The sequence below is a fragment of the Eleginops maclovinus genome, chromosome 11 (assembly GCF_036324505.1).
Source record: "Eleginops maclovinus isolate JMC-PN-2008 ecotype Puerto Natales chromosome 11, JC_Emac_rtc_rv5, whole genome shotgun sequence".
Lineage (NCBI taxonomy): Eukaryota > Metazoa > Chordata > Actinopteri > Perciformes > Eleginopidae > Eleginops > Eleginops maclovinus.
The window spans coordinates 20,194,418-20,207,954 of NC_086359.1; the positions used below are offsets into that span (position 1 = coordinate 20,194,418).

Consider the following 13,537-nt stretch of genomic DNA (forward strand, 5'->3'; position numbering starts at 1 on the left):
ATGTTTTCATCCAGGAAATGTAAAGCGTTCTTTGAACCAGAGGCTACGATGATAAACCGGAAGTTTAGCTATGATTTCACTCGAGACTCCTTTCACTTTTAAATGTATTGCAACATTGTAACTCTGCTAGTTATCCCCATTTAAAGAAAATGTATCCTTAATCTCATTACATCTTTTTTATGCAACTGTAAAGGAATCCAGGAATATAGTCGGATCACATAATACTTTTGTTTCTGATACTTCCCAGGACTGAGTAAATGGCACACTTCCTACTTCAAATACTATTTGGATGTGTTACCAGAAGACATTCAGAAGATTAATGGGGAAACAGGATAATGATCTATTTATAAAAACAGGATAAACTACACCCAACTGAAACTATGCACGTTAAAAAAGTGTAGTTGGCTCTGTCTGCTCCTGGCCTACTTTCTAGGAAGCCTTCAGTAAAGACTGCAGTTATTATTTTTAGTCTTACCAGCAGGCCATTTTCCTCCCTCAGTGTGGTACAAGTCTTCTCCAGCTCATCGAGGGCTCGCAGGAGTTCAGAGTTCTGACGCACAAGGAACCCGTAATCAGTACCATTCTGGAAAACAAGCACAACAGAGATCGTTTTTACAATTATAGTTTTAGAGAGAAAGGGGATCGAGTTTCGTTCCATAGAATTCCTGTCTCAGGATTCAGGTCAGACTGTAAGAAAACACAAAACTGAGAAAGGAATCAAAATATGTCCCAAAGATACTTGTCAATGCCATAGCATATTTACTTCCAACAGTAGTCATATGCTGAAATAAATACATGTCTTGAGGTTTTCTAGTGGTTATACAGTGGGGCAAAAAAGTATTTAGTCAGCCACCAATTGTGCAAGTTCTCCCATTTAAAAAGATGAGAGAGGCCTGTAATTTTTATCATAGGTATACCTCAACTATGAGAGACAAAATGAGAAAACAAAATCCAGGAAATCACATTGTAGGATTTTTAATGAATTAATTGGTAAATTCCTCGGTAAAATAAGTATTTGGTCACCTACAAACAAGCAAGATTTCTGGCTCTCACAGACCTGTAACTTCTTCTTTAAGAGGCTCCTCTGTCCTCCACTCGTTACCTGTATTAATGGCACCTTTTTGAACTCGTTATCAGTATAAAAGACACCTGTCCACAACCTCAAACAGTCATACTCCAAACTCCACTATGGCCAAGACCAAAGAGCTGTCAAAGGAGACCAGAGACAAAATTGTAGACCTGCACCAGGCTGGGAAAACTGAATCTGCAATAGGTAAGCAGCCTGGTGTGAAGAAATCAACTGTGGGAGCAATTATTAGAAAATGGAAGACATACAAGACCACTGCTAATCTCCCTCGATCTGGGGCTCCACGCAAGATCTCACCCCGTGGGATCAAAATGATCACAAGAACGGTGAGCAAAAATGCCAGAACCACACGGGGGGACCTAGTGAATGACCTGCAGAGAGCTGGGACCAAAGTAACAGAGGCTACCATCAGTAACACACTACGCCGCCAGGGACTTCAATCCTGCAGTTCCAGACGTGTCCCCCTGCTTAAGCCATTACATGTCCAGGCCCGTCTGAAGTTTGCTAGAGGGCATTTGGATGATCCAGAAGAGGATTGGGAGAATGTCATATGGTCAGATGAAACCAAAATAGAACTTTTTGGTAAAAACTCAACTCGTCGTGTTTGGAGGAGAAAGAATGCAGAGTTGCATCCAAAGAACACCATACCTACTGTGAAGCATGGGGGTGGACACATCATGCTTTGGGGCTGTTTTTCTGCAAAGGGACCAGGACGACTGATCTGTGTAAAGGAAAGAATGAATGGGGCCATGTATCGTGAGATTTTGAGTGAAAACCTCCTTCCATCAGCAAGGGCGCTGAAGATGAAGCGTGGCTGGGTCTTTCAGCATGACAATGATCCCAAACACACCGCCAGGGCAACGAAGGAGTGGCTTCGTAAGAAGCATTTCAAGGTCCTGGAGTGGCCTAGCCAGTGTCCAGATCTCAACCCCATAGAAAATCTTTGGAGGGAGTTGAAAGTCCGTGTTGCCCAGCGACAGCCCCAAAACATCACTGCTTTAGAGGAGATCTGCATGGAGGAATGGGCCAAAATACCAGCAACAGTGTGTGAAAACCTTGTGAAGACTTACAGAAAACGTTTGACCTCTGTCATTGCCAACAAAGGGTATATAACAAAGTATTGAGATGAACTTTTGTTATTGACCAAATACTTATTTTCCACAATCATTTGAAAATAAATTCATTAAAAATCAGACAATGTGATTTTCTGGATTTTCTTTTCTCATTCTGTCTCTCATAGTTGAAGTGTACCTATGATGAAAATTACAGGCCTCTCTCATCTTTTTAAATGGGAGAACTTGCACAATTGGTGGCTGACTAAATACTTTTTTGCCCCACTGTATATAGTGTCACAGCCCTGAGCTTGTTATGTTGTGAGCTGTTAGTAAATGGACAGCTCTACAAAGTAGCAGTCGATGTGGCACACCGTCAATGTGGCAGATTGTTAATGTGGTGATCAACACTGTCATCATTTGTTGTCCATGTGGAGGAAACATGGAAGTGGTGCAAACCTCAGATTGCTCTTTCATTTAAGGGGAATGGATGGCAGCCTGCCTCAGAGACAGGGATGCTCTAAATGAGCCCAGAAGGAAGAGAGGAGACCTGGCAAACATCAGTGTAATGTCTGCAGAGACAGCAGATGGGCAGACAGGATGGACAGATAAGCTGGAGGTAAAGGGAGGGTTTGTCCTGAGAGAGAGACACACTCAACAAAAAGGTAATAGAGTGATGCAGGATTGACATCAATAAATGGAACCTGGAAATGAGTTAGCATTTTACCTATTTAGGTTCTCTTGCCTTGAAGTCAATGCCTGAAATAAGTCCTGTGGTCAATAAACTTGTGTTCAGGTTTTATGCAACTTCACAAAATATGTCACTGAATAACCAGGTAGTAAGTGTCTGAAGCTTCTGTGTCATACAAACAGCAATATATAACCTTCCCTGAATGTGACGTCAACACGCTGAACATTAGCCACCATTAGCTTTGAGAAGCTCAGGAGTGCAACCGTCATGCAGTTTGTTTGTAGCCTAACGTTATCTCTTTCCCTCTGGACGAAAGCATTTATGTCTTAAAATCATTCTAAAAATGGTGTTAATATGTGGAGTTTTTCATGCTGAACAAAAGGACTCAGTATTATAAACGAGGAACAGATCTTATTTTCCCCTAAATTTCAAAAAGAAAACAAACCTTGCTTTTTGTCAAGGAAGCACTTGCAATGCTAACCTCGAGGTTGGCCTAAAAATACGTCATCACTGCAACCCCCTATACTGCCTAATGCTACCTGCTACTGTAGTGTCCAGACACATGTAGGAGAGTGCCTCTGTGTTACAGCACAAAAGCAAACAGATGGCTCCACATGTGGAACACCAGTAAACCTGTCTCCATTAATACTCCTGGGATCTCATTACTAACCTGAAATAGCCCTCTCTCACTTTGACACGCTTTGAACATCACAAAAGACAACATGAGAAGAAAAAAAATCATGTGATGTCATCTTTTGAGATTATGTTGTCTTGGTAACTGCACATGATGGCCGATCTAGTGGCTCTCTGGAGGGTTTTCTTAATGCTACTGTACCTTTTACTTTAGCAAACACTAATGACCAGCTGTTTACTAAACCAGCACCTGAGGCTCTAGCTTGTTCATCCTCCAGTATTATTGTGATGGTACAACTGAATATTTGCTTCGTGGGCAACAAACTCCTGCCAGAGAAGACAAATGTTTTCATGGGCAATCGGGAAACTCGAAAATTGAAATTATCTGGTGAGGAAAATCACACAACAAAAATGTGGTCATGGCAAGACCCACTGCCAGTTTCCTAAATTAAGGCTTTTGTACATTTTCAGCACGGTCTAAATAAGTTTTGAAAAGCTTGCATCCAAAGTGAAGATGTGATCACTATTTGACACTGTAGGCAGAAAAGATGCTTCATGGACGACAATTATAGTCGATACAGGCAGTGAGTGAGTCAGCAGGAGTGTTCCCCTTAAAACCTGAATGCTCTCTTTGGGCACATCTTGACACCAGCTTAAATCCCTTAAAACAAAATGTCGTCTCATTGTTTTTTGTTGAGAATGACTGCGCATCAAATGTTGAAAGGGGCCCTTTTTTACTTTTTTGGGTTTTCCCTTTCCTGTAACGTGTTATACAGGTTTTTGTGCATGTATACTTTGTGCAAAGGCTGAAATCCCAAAGTTCCCTCCAGAAGGAGTTTCTCCCATACACCCCCTGCTTAAAAAGCCTCCATTGGATTCCTTTGTTTACATCAAAAACATAATGACATCACTATGCAACAATTGCACTTCTATTGGCTAGCGCTTACACACATTCACAGTCTAACGGCCTGTCCACACGGTTCCGTTGCGTTGATGCACCTTCCCATTAACTTTGAATGGGGTGACGTCAAGCTTTATCCAACTGCATTGTGGTTCCGTTGCCTCGCTTTGGCTCTATTGCTCGCGGTGAAAGTTGAGAAAAGTTCAACTTTTCAAGCTCCGACGGAAGCGCCAGTCAATCAAATCCCGCATATGCAAATATGCTAGTACAAGCGCTAGCCAATCAAACCGAGTGTCCGGGGCAGGAGATTAATGTGATTGGTTGTTGGTTGCGTTAACCCCAAGCACAAGACACGCCCACCGGCAAGCGTCAACGCAAAGGAACCGTGTGTATGCTGCGTAAGGGGGGGGGACATCTCTATGTAGCTGACCAATCAGAACAGAGTCAGCCAGCTAACCAAACAGAGCAGACTGGGCTCTGGTTGAGGTTGAAAAGGCACTATGAGAAAAATAAAGCACAAAATAATCAACTGGACGCAGAGTATTTGGCACGTTGTTTTGGGATGAATGTAATAACCAAAATAGTATTGGGCAAAAAACACATAATGTTAAATACAATGCATATTAGTAATAGTCATTTCTGATGCTTTGACATTAAGTGGCTTCTGTAATACAATTTCGAATCCATTATCTGTGAGCTTCCATGTATGCACGCACTCAAACTTGCTCACCCTGTAGAACACTGTATAAGTTTCCCTCTCCTCTCCATCAGATGATGTAGAAGCTGCTACAAAAGTGTATAGCTTGTCATAAAAACGTATTACAGCACTTTAGGAGCAGACTATTTGCTTTGTTGATGAAGCATGAATTTTTCAAGGACGCTGCTTATTAAACTGTCTTGGTTTGATTTATCTAACGTATGGTAATGGTAGTTATATGGTAGAAGTCGAAGTAAATAAATCTGGTCAAATTCCAAATAATTGTGTTTTTTATATGCCACAAGACATATCCGAGGCGGAATAAGCAGCCAACACCATGGATAAGAATTTACAGTTTAGTACTGCAGTTGCAGTTTCAGACACACAGAGTCAGACAGCCAAAGTGTTGGCTCCGTCACGAAAGTAGGTTGAAGTTATATCAGCGATTCTCCAAAAATAAAGCACTGCACTAGTTGTAATAACTGTCCATCCCAATTTCTCAAAGTCCAACGAGATTACTTATAATTCAAGAATGTAAAATCAATAAAAAAGAACAAGTTCAGAATGAAAAAATAAGAAAGTAAGAGGGGGTTGTCTTGTTTGTTCCTCTGGAGGGTGGAATCTTTGAAATGGGGAGGTTTGAATACCAGTGGAAAGCTTTTTTAGTATGAGGCAGCAGCACAAAGTGTTCAGTTTGAATTGCTGGTTGTTAGAACAGCAGCTGACTTCATGACAGGCTTAGTGCAGGATCAGAAAAAAGTGAGGGTGTTCTGCGAAATAAAAAGGTTAAAAATAGGACTGAAGAACTCAAACAACCCTCCTACACATAAGATAGAAAAGGACTTAATGACAGTTATATAAAAATGCCTCTAGATGACTTTATAAAAGTACAGACACAGCGATGTTATAGGTGAAACACCACAGGGTGCTATTATTAAAGTATACAAATGGCAAAAGGACATACAACACCACTTCAAGTCATTGTAGTGACACTAAAACAGTTCAACTAGCAGAAATAGTTGCAGCTTCAAGTTTTTATTTTCCCTCAGAAGAGCCTCAGTGTCCTTCAGAGTTGTTTGACTACCAGTTCAAAAGGAGCCGTTCCCAATGTCCCAGTCTTCCTCTGAGGACGGCGATACTAAAGCCCAATCAATCACCTCAGAGGAAGGCTAGCCAGAGTGAACCAGTCTCCGCATGCCTCCATTCGGATTCTAATGATCTTGGAACCCGTCCATGTCTTGTAATTGTTCCCTTGGAATCACACGGAAATACACCAGGGCTTTTCTTAAGGCTTCTTACGGACTAAAAAACTCATCCTGCCCTTGCTTCATTTCCTGCAACAGAAAAGGGCTGCAGGTGGCGAGGTCCACTCAGGGCCAGTGTATTAGTATTCAGCCGGTTCCCCCCTCTCATAGCAGTGTTGTAGCTCATATTGGCCTGGCTCAGTAAGCGAGGCAGATGCAGCTCAGCAGCAGCAGGGCAGGGGCCTCTGCACAAACGTCTGTCAGGAGAGGCTGAGCCGTGGGCAGGGCAGACGGGCTGAATGGAGCCTTCTCCCTCTGCACTGTGTGAATCTGTCTGCATCATGGTGGTTACAAGCAGATCACTGAGAGGACTATAAAACACTTACTGTACTGACACTGTTTAGCATACTGTCCACAGCCTGCAGGGCCTCGAGCACACCATCATGTAACAAAAGCCTTTTTGATTTATTTTTTATTGTATCAATAGTTGTCAGTATGGATAAGCCAGCGGTGAAATGAAGTAAATGAGATTTACTCAAACACTGTACTGAAGTACCAGAGTATTTTCATTTCATTCTAATTCATAGTTATACTCTGCTACTTTTGAACAAGCAAATACTAAACCTCTTATTCCAATAGACTTTTTTATAGCAGCGTAAATTACTTTATAGATTACAATATTTAGCTAATACAAATATAAATAAAATTATAATTATAAATAGGTACATAATTAAGATGTAGATATTCAGCAGCATTATACAAATAAAACAACTGTTATTAATAGGTGCCACTTTTACTAGCTTTGTTTGACACATAATGGATCAATTATCATAATTAAATGTATTATTTAAGATTCTAAAAAGGGCTATTACCCATAACTACTGGTAATGCCAAAACGTTAGAATTTAAGATTGTGAATGCAAGAGTTTTTCTTCTTCGAGAATATTTTGTGGTATTGCTACTTGCATTACAGATCAGAGTACTGCTTCCACCACTGCGTAAAGCTGATTACTATATGTGATTTAACATTTTTTTGTTGGTTCCATTCATAATTCCTTAGGTGGGTTTTCATCTGAAATGCAAACTAAGACATGATTATATAAAGACATAAATGAACAGCAGAGTAAGCCAAAATTGTCCAATTCCCATCTTGGTGATGTCTTTGCTGTGAGAGCCACTGCAGCTGATGAAAGGATGAGTTCTGAGCTCCCACTGATAACTGGTGCGTGAGATATTTTGTGCTTTGAAAAAACCTTGACTCAGCTGTTTGTCACATCACCACTCCTTGATGCTCGTTCTACTTAAAAAGAGTTGTTAAATCACTTTGGGTTTACTCAGATTATGGCAAAGAAGGCGGAACTTTTCGGTCCGTAAAACAGCATTTAAGAGAAAATCCTTTTTCATTGTGACACTGACACCTTCTCTTTAGGAGATCTTAATGCGTGAACAACAATGTTGCAGGTTCCACTTGTTCTCAAAACTCAAAGTACACCTAATGGAAGACGAGCTCTACCTTCACAATGTCGCAGCAGATTGTTACTGGCTTTGTTAGCAAATGAAGCAATGCTGAGTCACTGTAGTCCCATTTATCATAAAATGAAGTTGTAAACGTCAACCAAAACAACATCATTTGAGTGTTTTTAATATCAAAGGGTAATTAAAACCTCACTGTTTGTTGCATTTTAGGTGTTCACACAATCTTGTGGTGGCCCAAACAGCTGGAAAGAATTGCAAGAAAACACAGAAACAAAAGATGAGCAAATGGAGAAAACATTATCAAATACCTGGAATGTTTTGCATGACTCGCAGCTATTTAATATTATTGTTTTACTGTCAAAGTGCCGTCAAATTATTGAAGATGTTTATTCCATTGCTTGTTTTTTCTTGATTTATAATATCTAGCTTTCAGGGACAGGATACATTGCTTTTGTTGTTTTTTCCTCACCTTCTAGAAACACGCTCTCATTGGACACAAAGGGTAAACATGTGGGGGGGATTCTTCCTGTTCATGAAAATGTAAAAAACTCTTCGCAGTAGTCGTTTCATATAGTGTATTTGGCAGAAAGAAAATAAGAGTATTTTTGTATAAATGCAGGAAATGTTGACAATAAGTACAATCTTATTTTAAAGAAAAATAGAGAATACATTTTAAATGTCAGGGGACTTCAAGTGATCACTAAACAATGGATTTATCCTGACATTCTCAGGGACGCACAACTAGATTGTCCTTTTGTCTGGGATGTACGGCAGGCTTTTGTAAGGCGTATGGAAATGTCTACAGTCTGGTTTTCACAGAAACGCCAACATCAGCGTTATTAGCTGACAGCTAGAGACCCCCCCCCACCGTGCCCCCGTAAGCCTCTAAGGAGCCGGCAAGACAAAGACACAGACATAGGCAGGCGCACACACACACACACACACACACACACACACACACACACACACACACACACACACACACACACACACACACACACACACACACACACACACACACACACACACACACACACACACACACACACACACACACACACACACACACACACACACACACACACACACACACACACACACACACTTTTCCATTGTTTAACTCTTTGTTGGACATGATATCTAAAGTGGCAGTATTAAAACCACATCATGGCAATTATACATTTTTCTATCACAACCGCAACCGATGTGACACCAGGGTCTGCTACTAGCAAAGCACCAACATACCACTAATTATACCAAATGGTGGTACTGGACTTGAATAAATAAAAACACATTTATTTCCAGTGCTTTTACAGTTCCTGCCGAAACACAAAGCTTAGTTTTGGGTAGGCCTGGAGGGAAAAATGTACTGACTGAGTGGCAACAATTAACTGCAACTCATTATGTCTGCTGCCTGCATACTCAGAAAAAGCATCAAAACAGCATTGAAAAAATAAAAGCTATTGTTGAATTTGGATAATCATTGTATTGCTCTTAACATGTCCAAGTACTGCCACGAATGGTGGCTGCTTTGTAAGTCCTTTAGTTTCTCAAATATAATTACTGTAAGAGCTTCTGGAAAAATGTAATGACCATCCTAGATTTCCATTTCCGAACACTCCTTATTAATTTTCAAAATTGCACAGGCTGTAAGTTTCATGCAGCAGTGTCGCTCTGAGGATTGGTAGGCAGTCTGCTGAATCTGTAAATATGTCTTCATTAGTCCAGTCTATGTCCACTCCCAGTAATAATGGAAGGGGAACTTCCTACTCCCATAGACCCCACCCTTACACAGACTTGTGACCTGAACACTGTTTCAATTACTAGCGGAGACGAGAGACAGAAAAACTATAACCAGCCTAGACAGGCAATGGCAACCCTTCTACTGAAGTGGATACTAATGGACTTCACAGTATCAGTGAAGCGTTACAATTTAGAGCCAAATCAATGACTCTTTATCTCTCTCTCCTACGGGACAACACCAGTGGTTTCCCAACAACTTTTCCTGAAGTGCTCTGCTGTCAGGATAGGGCTGGGCGATATGAAGAAAATCTAATATCAAGATATTCTTGACAAAATTCCTTGATATTGATTTTGTGCAATATTGTAAGGTTTTATATTGACAATATATATTACACAATGGCAATGTTGATTAAAAAGTATTTACAAATGTGGACGACTGACTAATGACTTAATGACTAATAGAATGACTAAGCAGGAAAGACAAATATTAAAAAAGCTAGAAAAGTTCTAAGTATTTTCAGAAAAATGACCCCACATAATTCCATTCTGATCTCCAGGACACTTTGAGTTACAATAGAATACTAACTAGTCGTTTTACTTTATTACCAGTTAAATCTCTCCTTCTCCTGTCTGTGCACATTCATTTTCCAATGGAAATAACACTTAGACATGTTTGTCTCTAATCCTCTGGTAATATTATAACGCTGCGCTAAAACGTTATGTTCTTGGTTCAGGTAAATTTTTTCTGTACTGGTCTTATTTCTGATGGAACTTGGTGAAAAGAAGAGAACACATTACATTTTCAGACAAATCCAATTTAGAGGGTGGATCAACACTTTTGTTGCTACTTGTATTAACATTGTGAATCATTGCGGGCGTTTGGCGAAAGTCAGCGCTCTCCAAGAGCCTTCTAGTTTCTATACGTTTTTAAAACAAGGGGTTATTTTCTTATTACTGTGGTCAAGGAGGCAATCTCCACCTTGTTCATAGGACGCAAAACTGTTTTAGCTTAATTTACATCTGTGGAATTGCAAAACCTTCTTCTAGTTAGTAAACAGGGAGCTGCTATCTGCAGTGGTCTCAAACGAAGCAGAGAAATATCTCTTTAACGGAAAAGAACCAAAAAGCAGTTTGGGCCCGAGGTATGGTTATTAACAGCCGCTCTCTCCCTGTCCTCATATAAGTCATGAAGAAGCCCTCTTAAGTGTCCTCCAAACCCCCTCCTGTATTTATCACAACTAAACCCCCCGGGGTACCTGGCGGTGACAGATTAGGGAGTCTCTCTTACTGCGTTAGAGAACAAAGAACCAACACGAGACTCCCCTTTACTCCCCCCAGGCATCCAGCCATCTACCTTCACTGCCCCTCATGACGTCCTCTGGGTGAGGTTGTGCAAAAAAAATAAAAATGAAATGCACTGTCTGGAAATGCTTGTTAGTGACTTTTGCCTCCAATATGTGTAGACCATAACAAGTGCATACATCTCATAAAATAACCTTTACGTGGTATTCAAGTTACATCCCGGAATGGGCTTTCCAAACATGAGACTTGTGTCCAAGCCCTGAGGAATGGGCCAGTCGTTGAAGGACATTTTTGTAGAGGGCAAATGGTGGTACTACAACTTCCATGATGTTATTAGCACCAAGCATTGAAAACATTTTCATTGACTAACATCAAGAAAAACCTGTGACTCAGCAGATTCTTTTCTTTTTACCCAGTACGATCACTGAGAAAGTCAGTTTTATTTTTATTTGATTAAAACTAGAAAAATGCTCAAAAAAATAATCTAGAGTGCATGCTTTGTGTCCAAAACCCCAGAAATGTCTAATATTTTACTCAAAAGTCAGGTTATTTTGGCCTCATCGCCACTTAGCAGCTTTAATAGAAACAAACAGGTCCACGGGAGTTATTTTAATACATCCATGCTCATGATCTATTCTCATGTGGCCAATTAATCGTTTGCCAGTCGCGATTTCATGCTCAATCCAAGTTAAGAAATCAACTTAGAAGCCATGGTAGCTATGTTTTGCATTCACAATACATGGTGTCACATTAATTATGATACTGCATCCCATCATCCTTCAGATCTCGTCTCCATTAAGACTTGGAGCTTCTTCTTAAAACGCATTACAAGCCCTATAGATACAGATAATACAAACTAGCATGGCTGCCCCATCAGCTCACAATCCACAAATAAAAACGTCACACTCCCCTGAGCTTTCGAGGGGCTTAATAAGGTGTCAGACATACAGAGAACATCTGCTCTTTTTAAAAGTTGAAAGATGAACAGAAGGAGGGGTCGCTAGATTATTCCATTTAGCGCAGTGTCAGCAGAAAATGGATAGAGGGGAGACAGTATGCAGCCGAGATGATTTGTTTCTCCCCCCGACCCTCCACAGGTTCAATCCCCTAGAGCTTCATAAGAAAATAACCCTTAATCTTGTCAAAGAGAATTGCATATGCATATAAGCCCCTCGACCACCGCTATCTGACTATGTCTGGCATGGCAAAACAGACCCACTTAGAAAGGCTTTTACTGCTTTAATATTTAAAAACACATAGGTTATCATAATTGGGATTTAAGTGTTAGGAAGACATACTCGAGTGCATGGACAAAGAGCATGCATCCTCGTTTACACAACTCCGCTTTGTTTATGGCCTACGGAGTTACATTTTATTACATATTGACTCTTGAATTGAATATTGTATTTCTCAAAATATATGGTTCATTTGCCACTTTGTCAGCATGATGTGAGGTGTAGAAAAGCAATTTTAAAAACACATTAAAATTGGCATTGAAGTTTTTTTTGGCAGTATAGGTGCAGGGCAAAGAGTTATGCGACTGCCTTTGCAAAATGGAGATTTAATAAAAAACAATTAAAGTTAGCAATTAAAAAACATAGGCACACCACTCAGCCAGTTTCATTCTACAGATTGGGCTGACCTCCGTAAGCAAATGCACTCAGCCATTACAAAAGAATACATCCAACCAAACGCTGCATTAACTATGTCGCCATTTTTGACGTTGCCAAAAAATCCTCCCTCCCACTCTGTCACTGTCATCACTGCAGTGTCCTCAGCCAGCATCTACTCACCACCAGCTCACTGATAAAATGCTGCAAAATTCCCCCGGAAGTTGCCAGAGCAGAGACAAATTCTTAGTGAACACTGGAAAATCCCCTTCCTGTACCCAGCCAACATGTAGTTTAAATACTTATTTTATTGTTATGTCACTATAAAGGACAGAACCAGATCAAACTTCATTTAAGTACTGTATCTGTTATGACAACGGTACAGTATATTGATTGGACTGTCCTTGACAATATGAGTGAACACTTCCTTTTTCCTTATTACTCTTCAATACAATAAATGATAGCAAAATCAAGCTAATAGGTGGTCCTTAAAAGCACTTCTTTATACAGATCATGTGATATCAGAAGTAGGCTAAGCCACGAGGCAAATTCTGTATTTTTAGCATATTCAGAACCACATGTGGCCATTATTGCAAGTCTGTCCCCGGGGTCCTGTGTGAATGGGATCAATATTGAGGGAAATCTGTGCCGCCAATTTCCCCACCACAAGATCATTTCAGAGAAAGTTCTAGTTGTGCTGTGTTGTGAATAAAAGCAGTAAGATTGCAGGGAAAAGCACTTGAAAGGATAAGGTCCGTCTGAAGAAAGTGAGCACATCAATCATAAGACCGAGCTACAGTTTCAGGGCTTTTTTGGACTAGTTGAAAACATTACAACAACAACTAAAACAGGACAATAACAGCTCTTTACAGCGGGCAAATGTATACGTATTAGTCACTTACCCAGGACCCTATCTTCTTCTTTTGCTTAATTGCGGTTGGCACACAATTTGCTGGAGTGTCCATTTTCCATATTTTTCTTTACCGTTTCTGTCACAATATAAACGAACATAATTTTGACGAAGTATTATGTTGATTTTTTGCACAAAAGTTTTAAAAAAATTTGAAAATAATTAAGTATTTAAAGCACAGAGGGGGTAAC

At 40.2% G+C, this 13,537-nt stretch overlaps 1 protein-coding gene across 6 annotated transcripts in view; it reads right to left on the reverse strand.

Moving 5' to 3' along the window:
• Window positions 1-13,537, reverse strand: part of LOC134872225 (RIMS-binding protein 2-like) — a 65,653-nt gene that overhangs the window by 40,737 nt on the left and 11,379 nt on the right. For all 6 annotated transcript variants that reach the window (XM_063895426.1, XM_063895430.1, XM_063895429.1 and 3 more), the window contains exon 3: window positions 476-583. In XM_063895426.1, coding sequence (XP_063751496.1) covers window positions 476-583 — 108 coding nt within the window. The remainder of the gene's footprint in view (window positions 1-475; window positions 584-13,537) is intronic.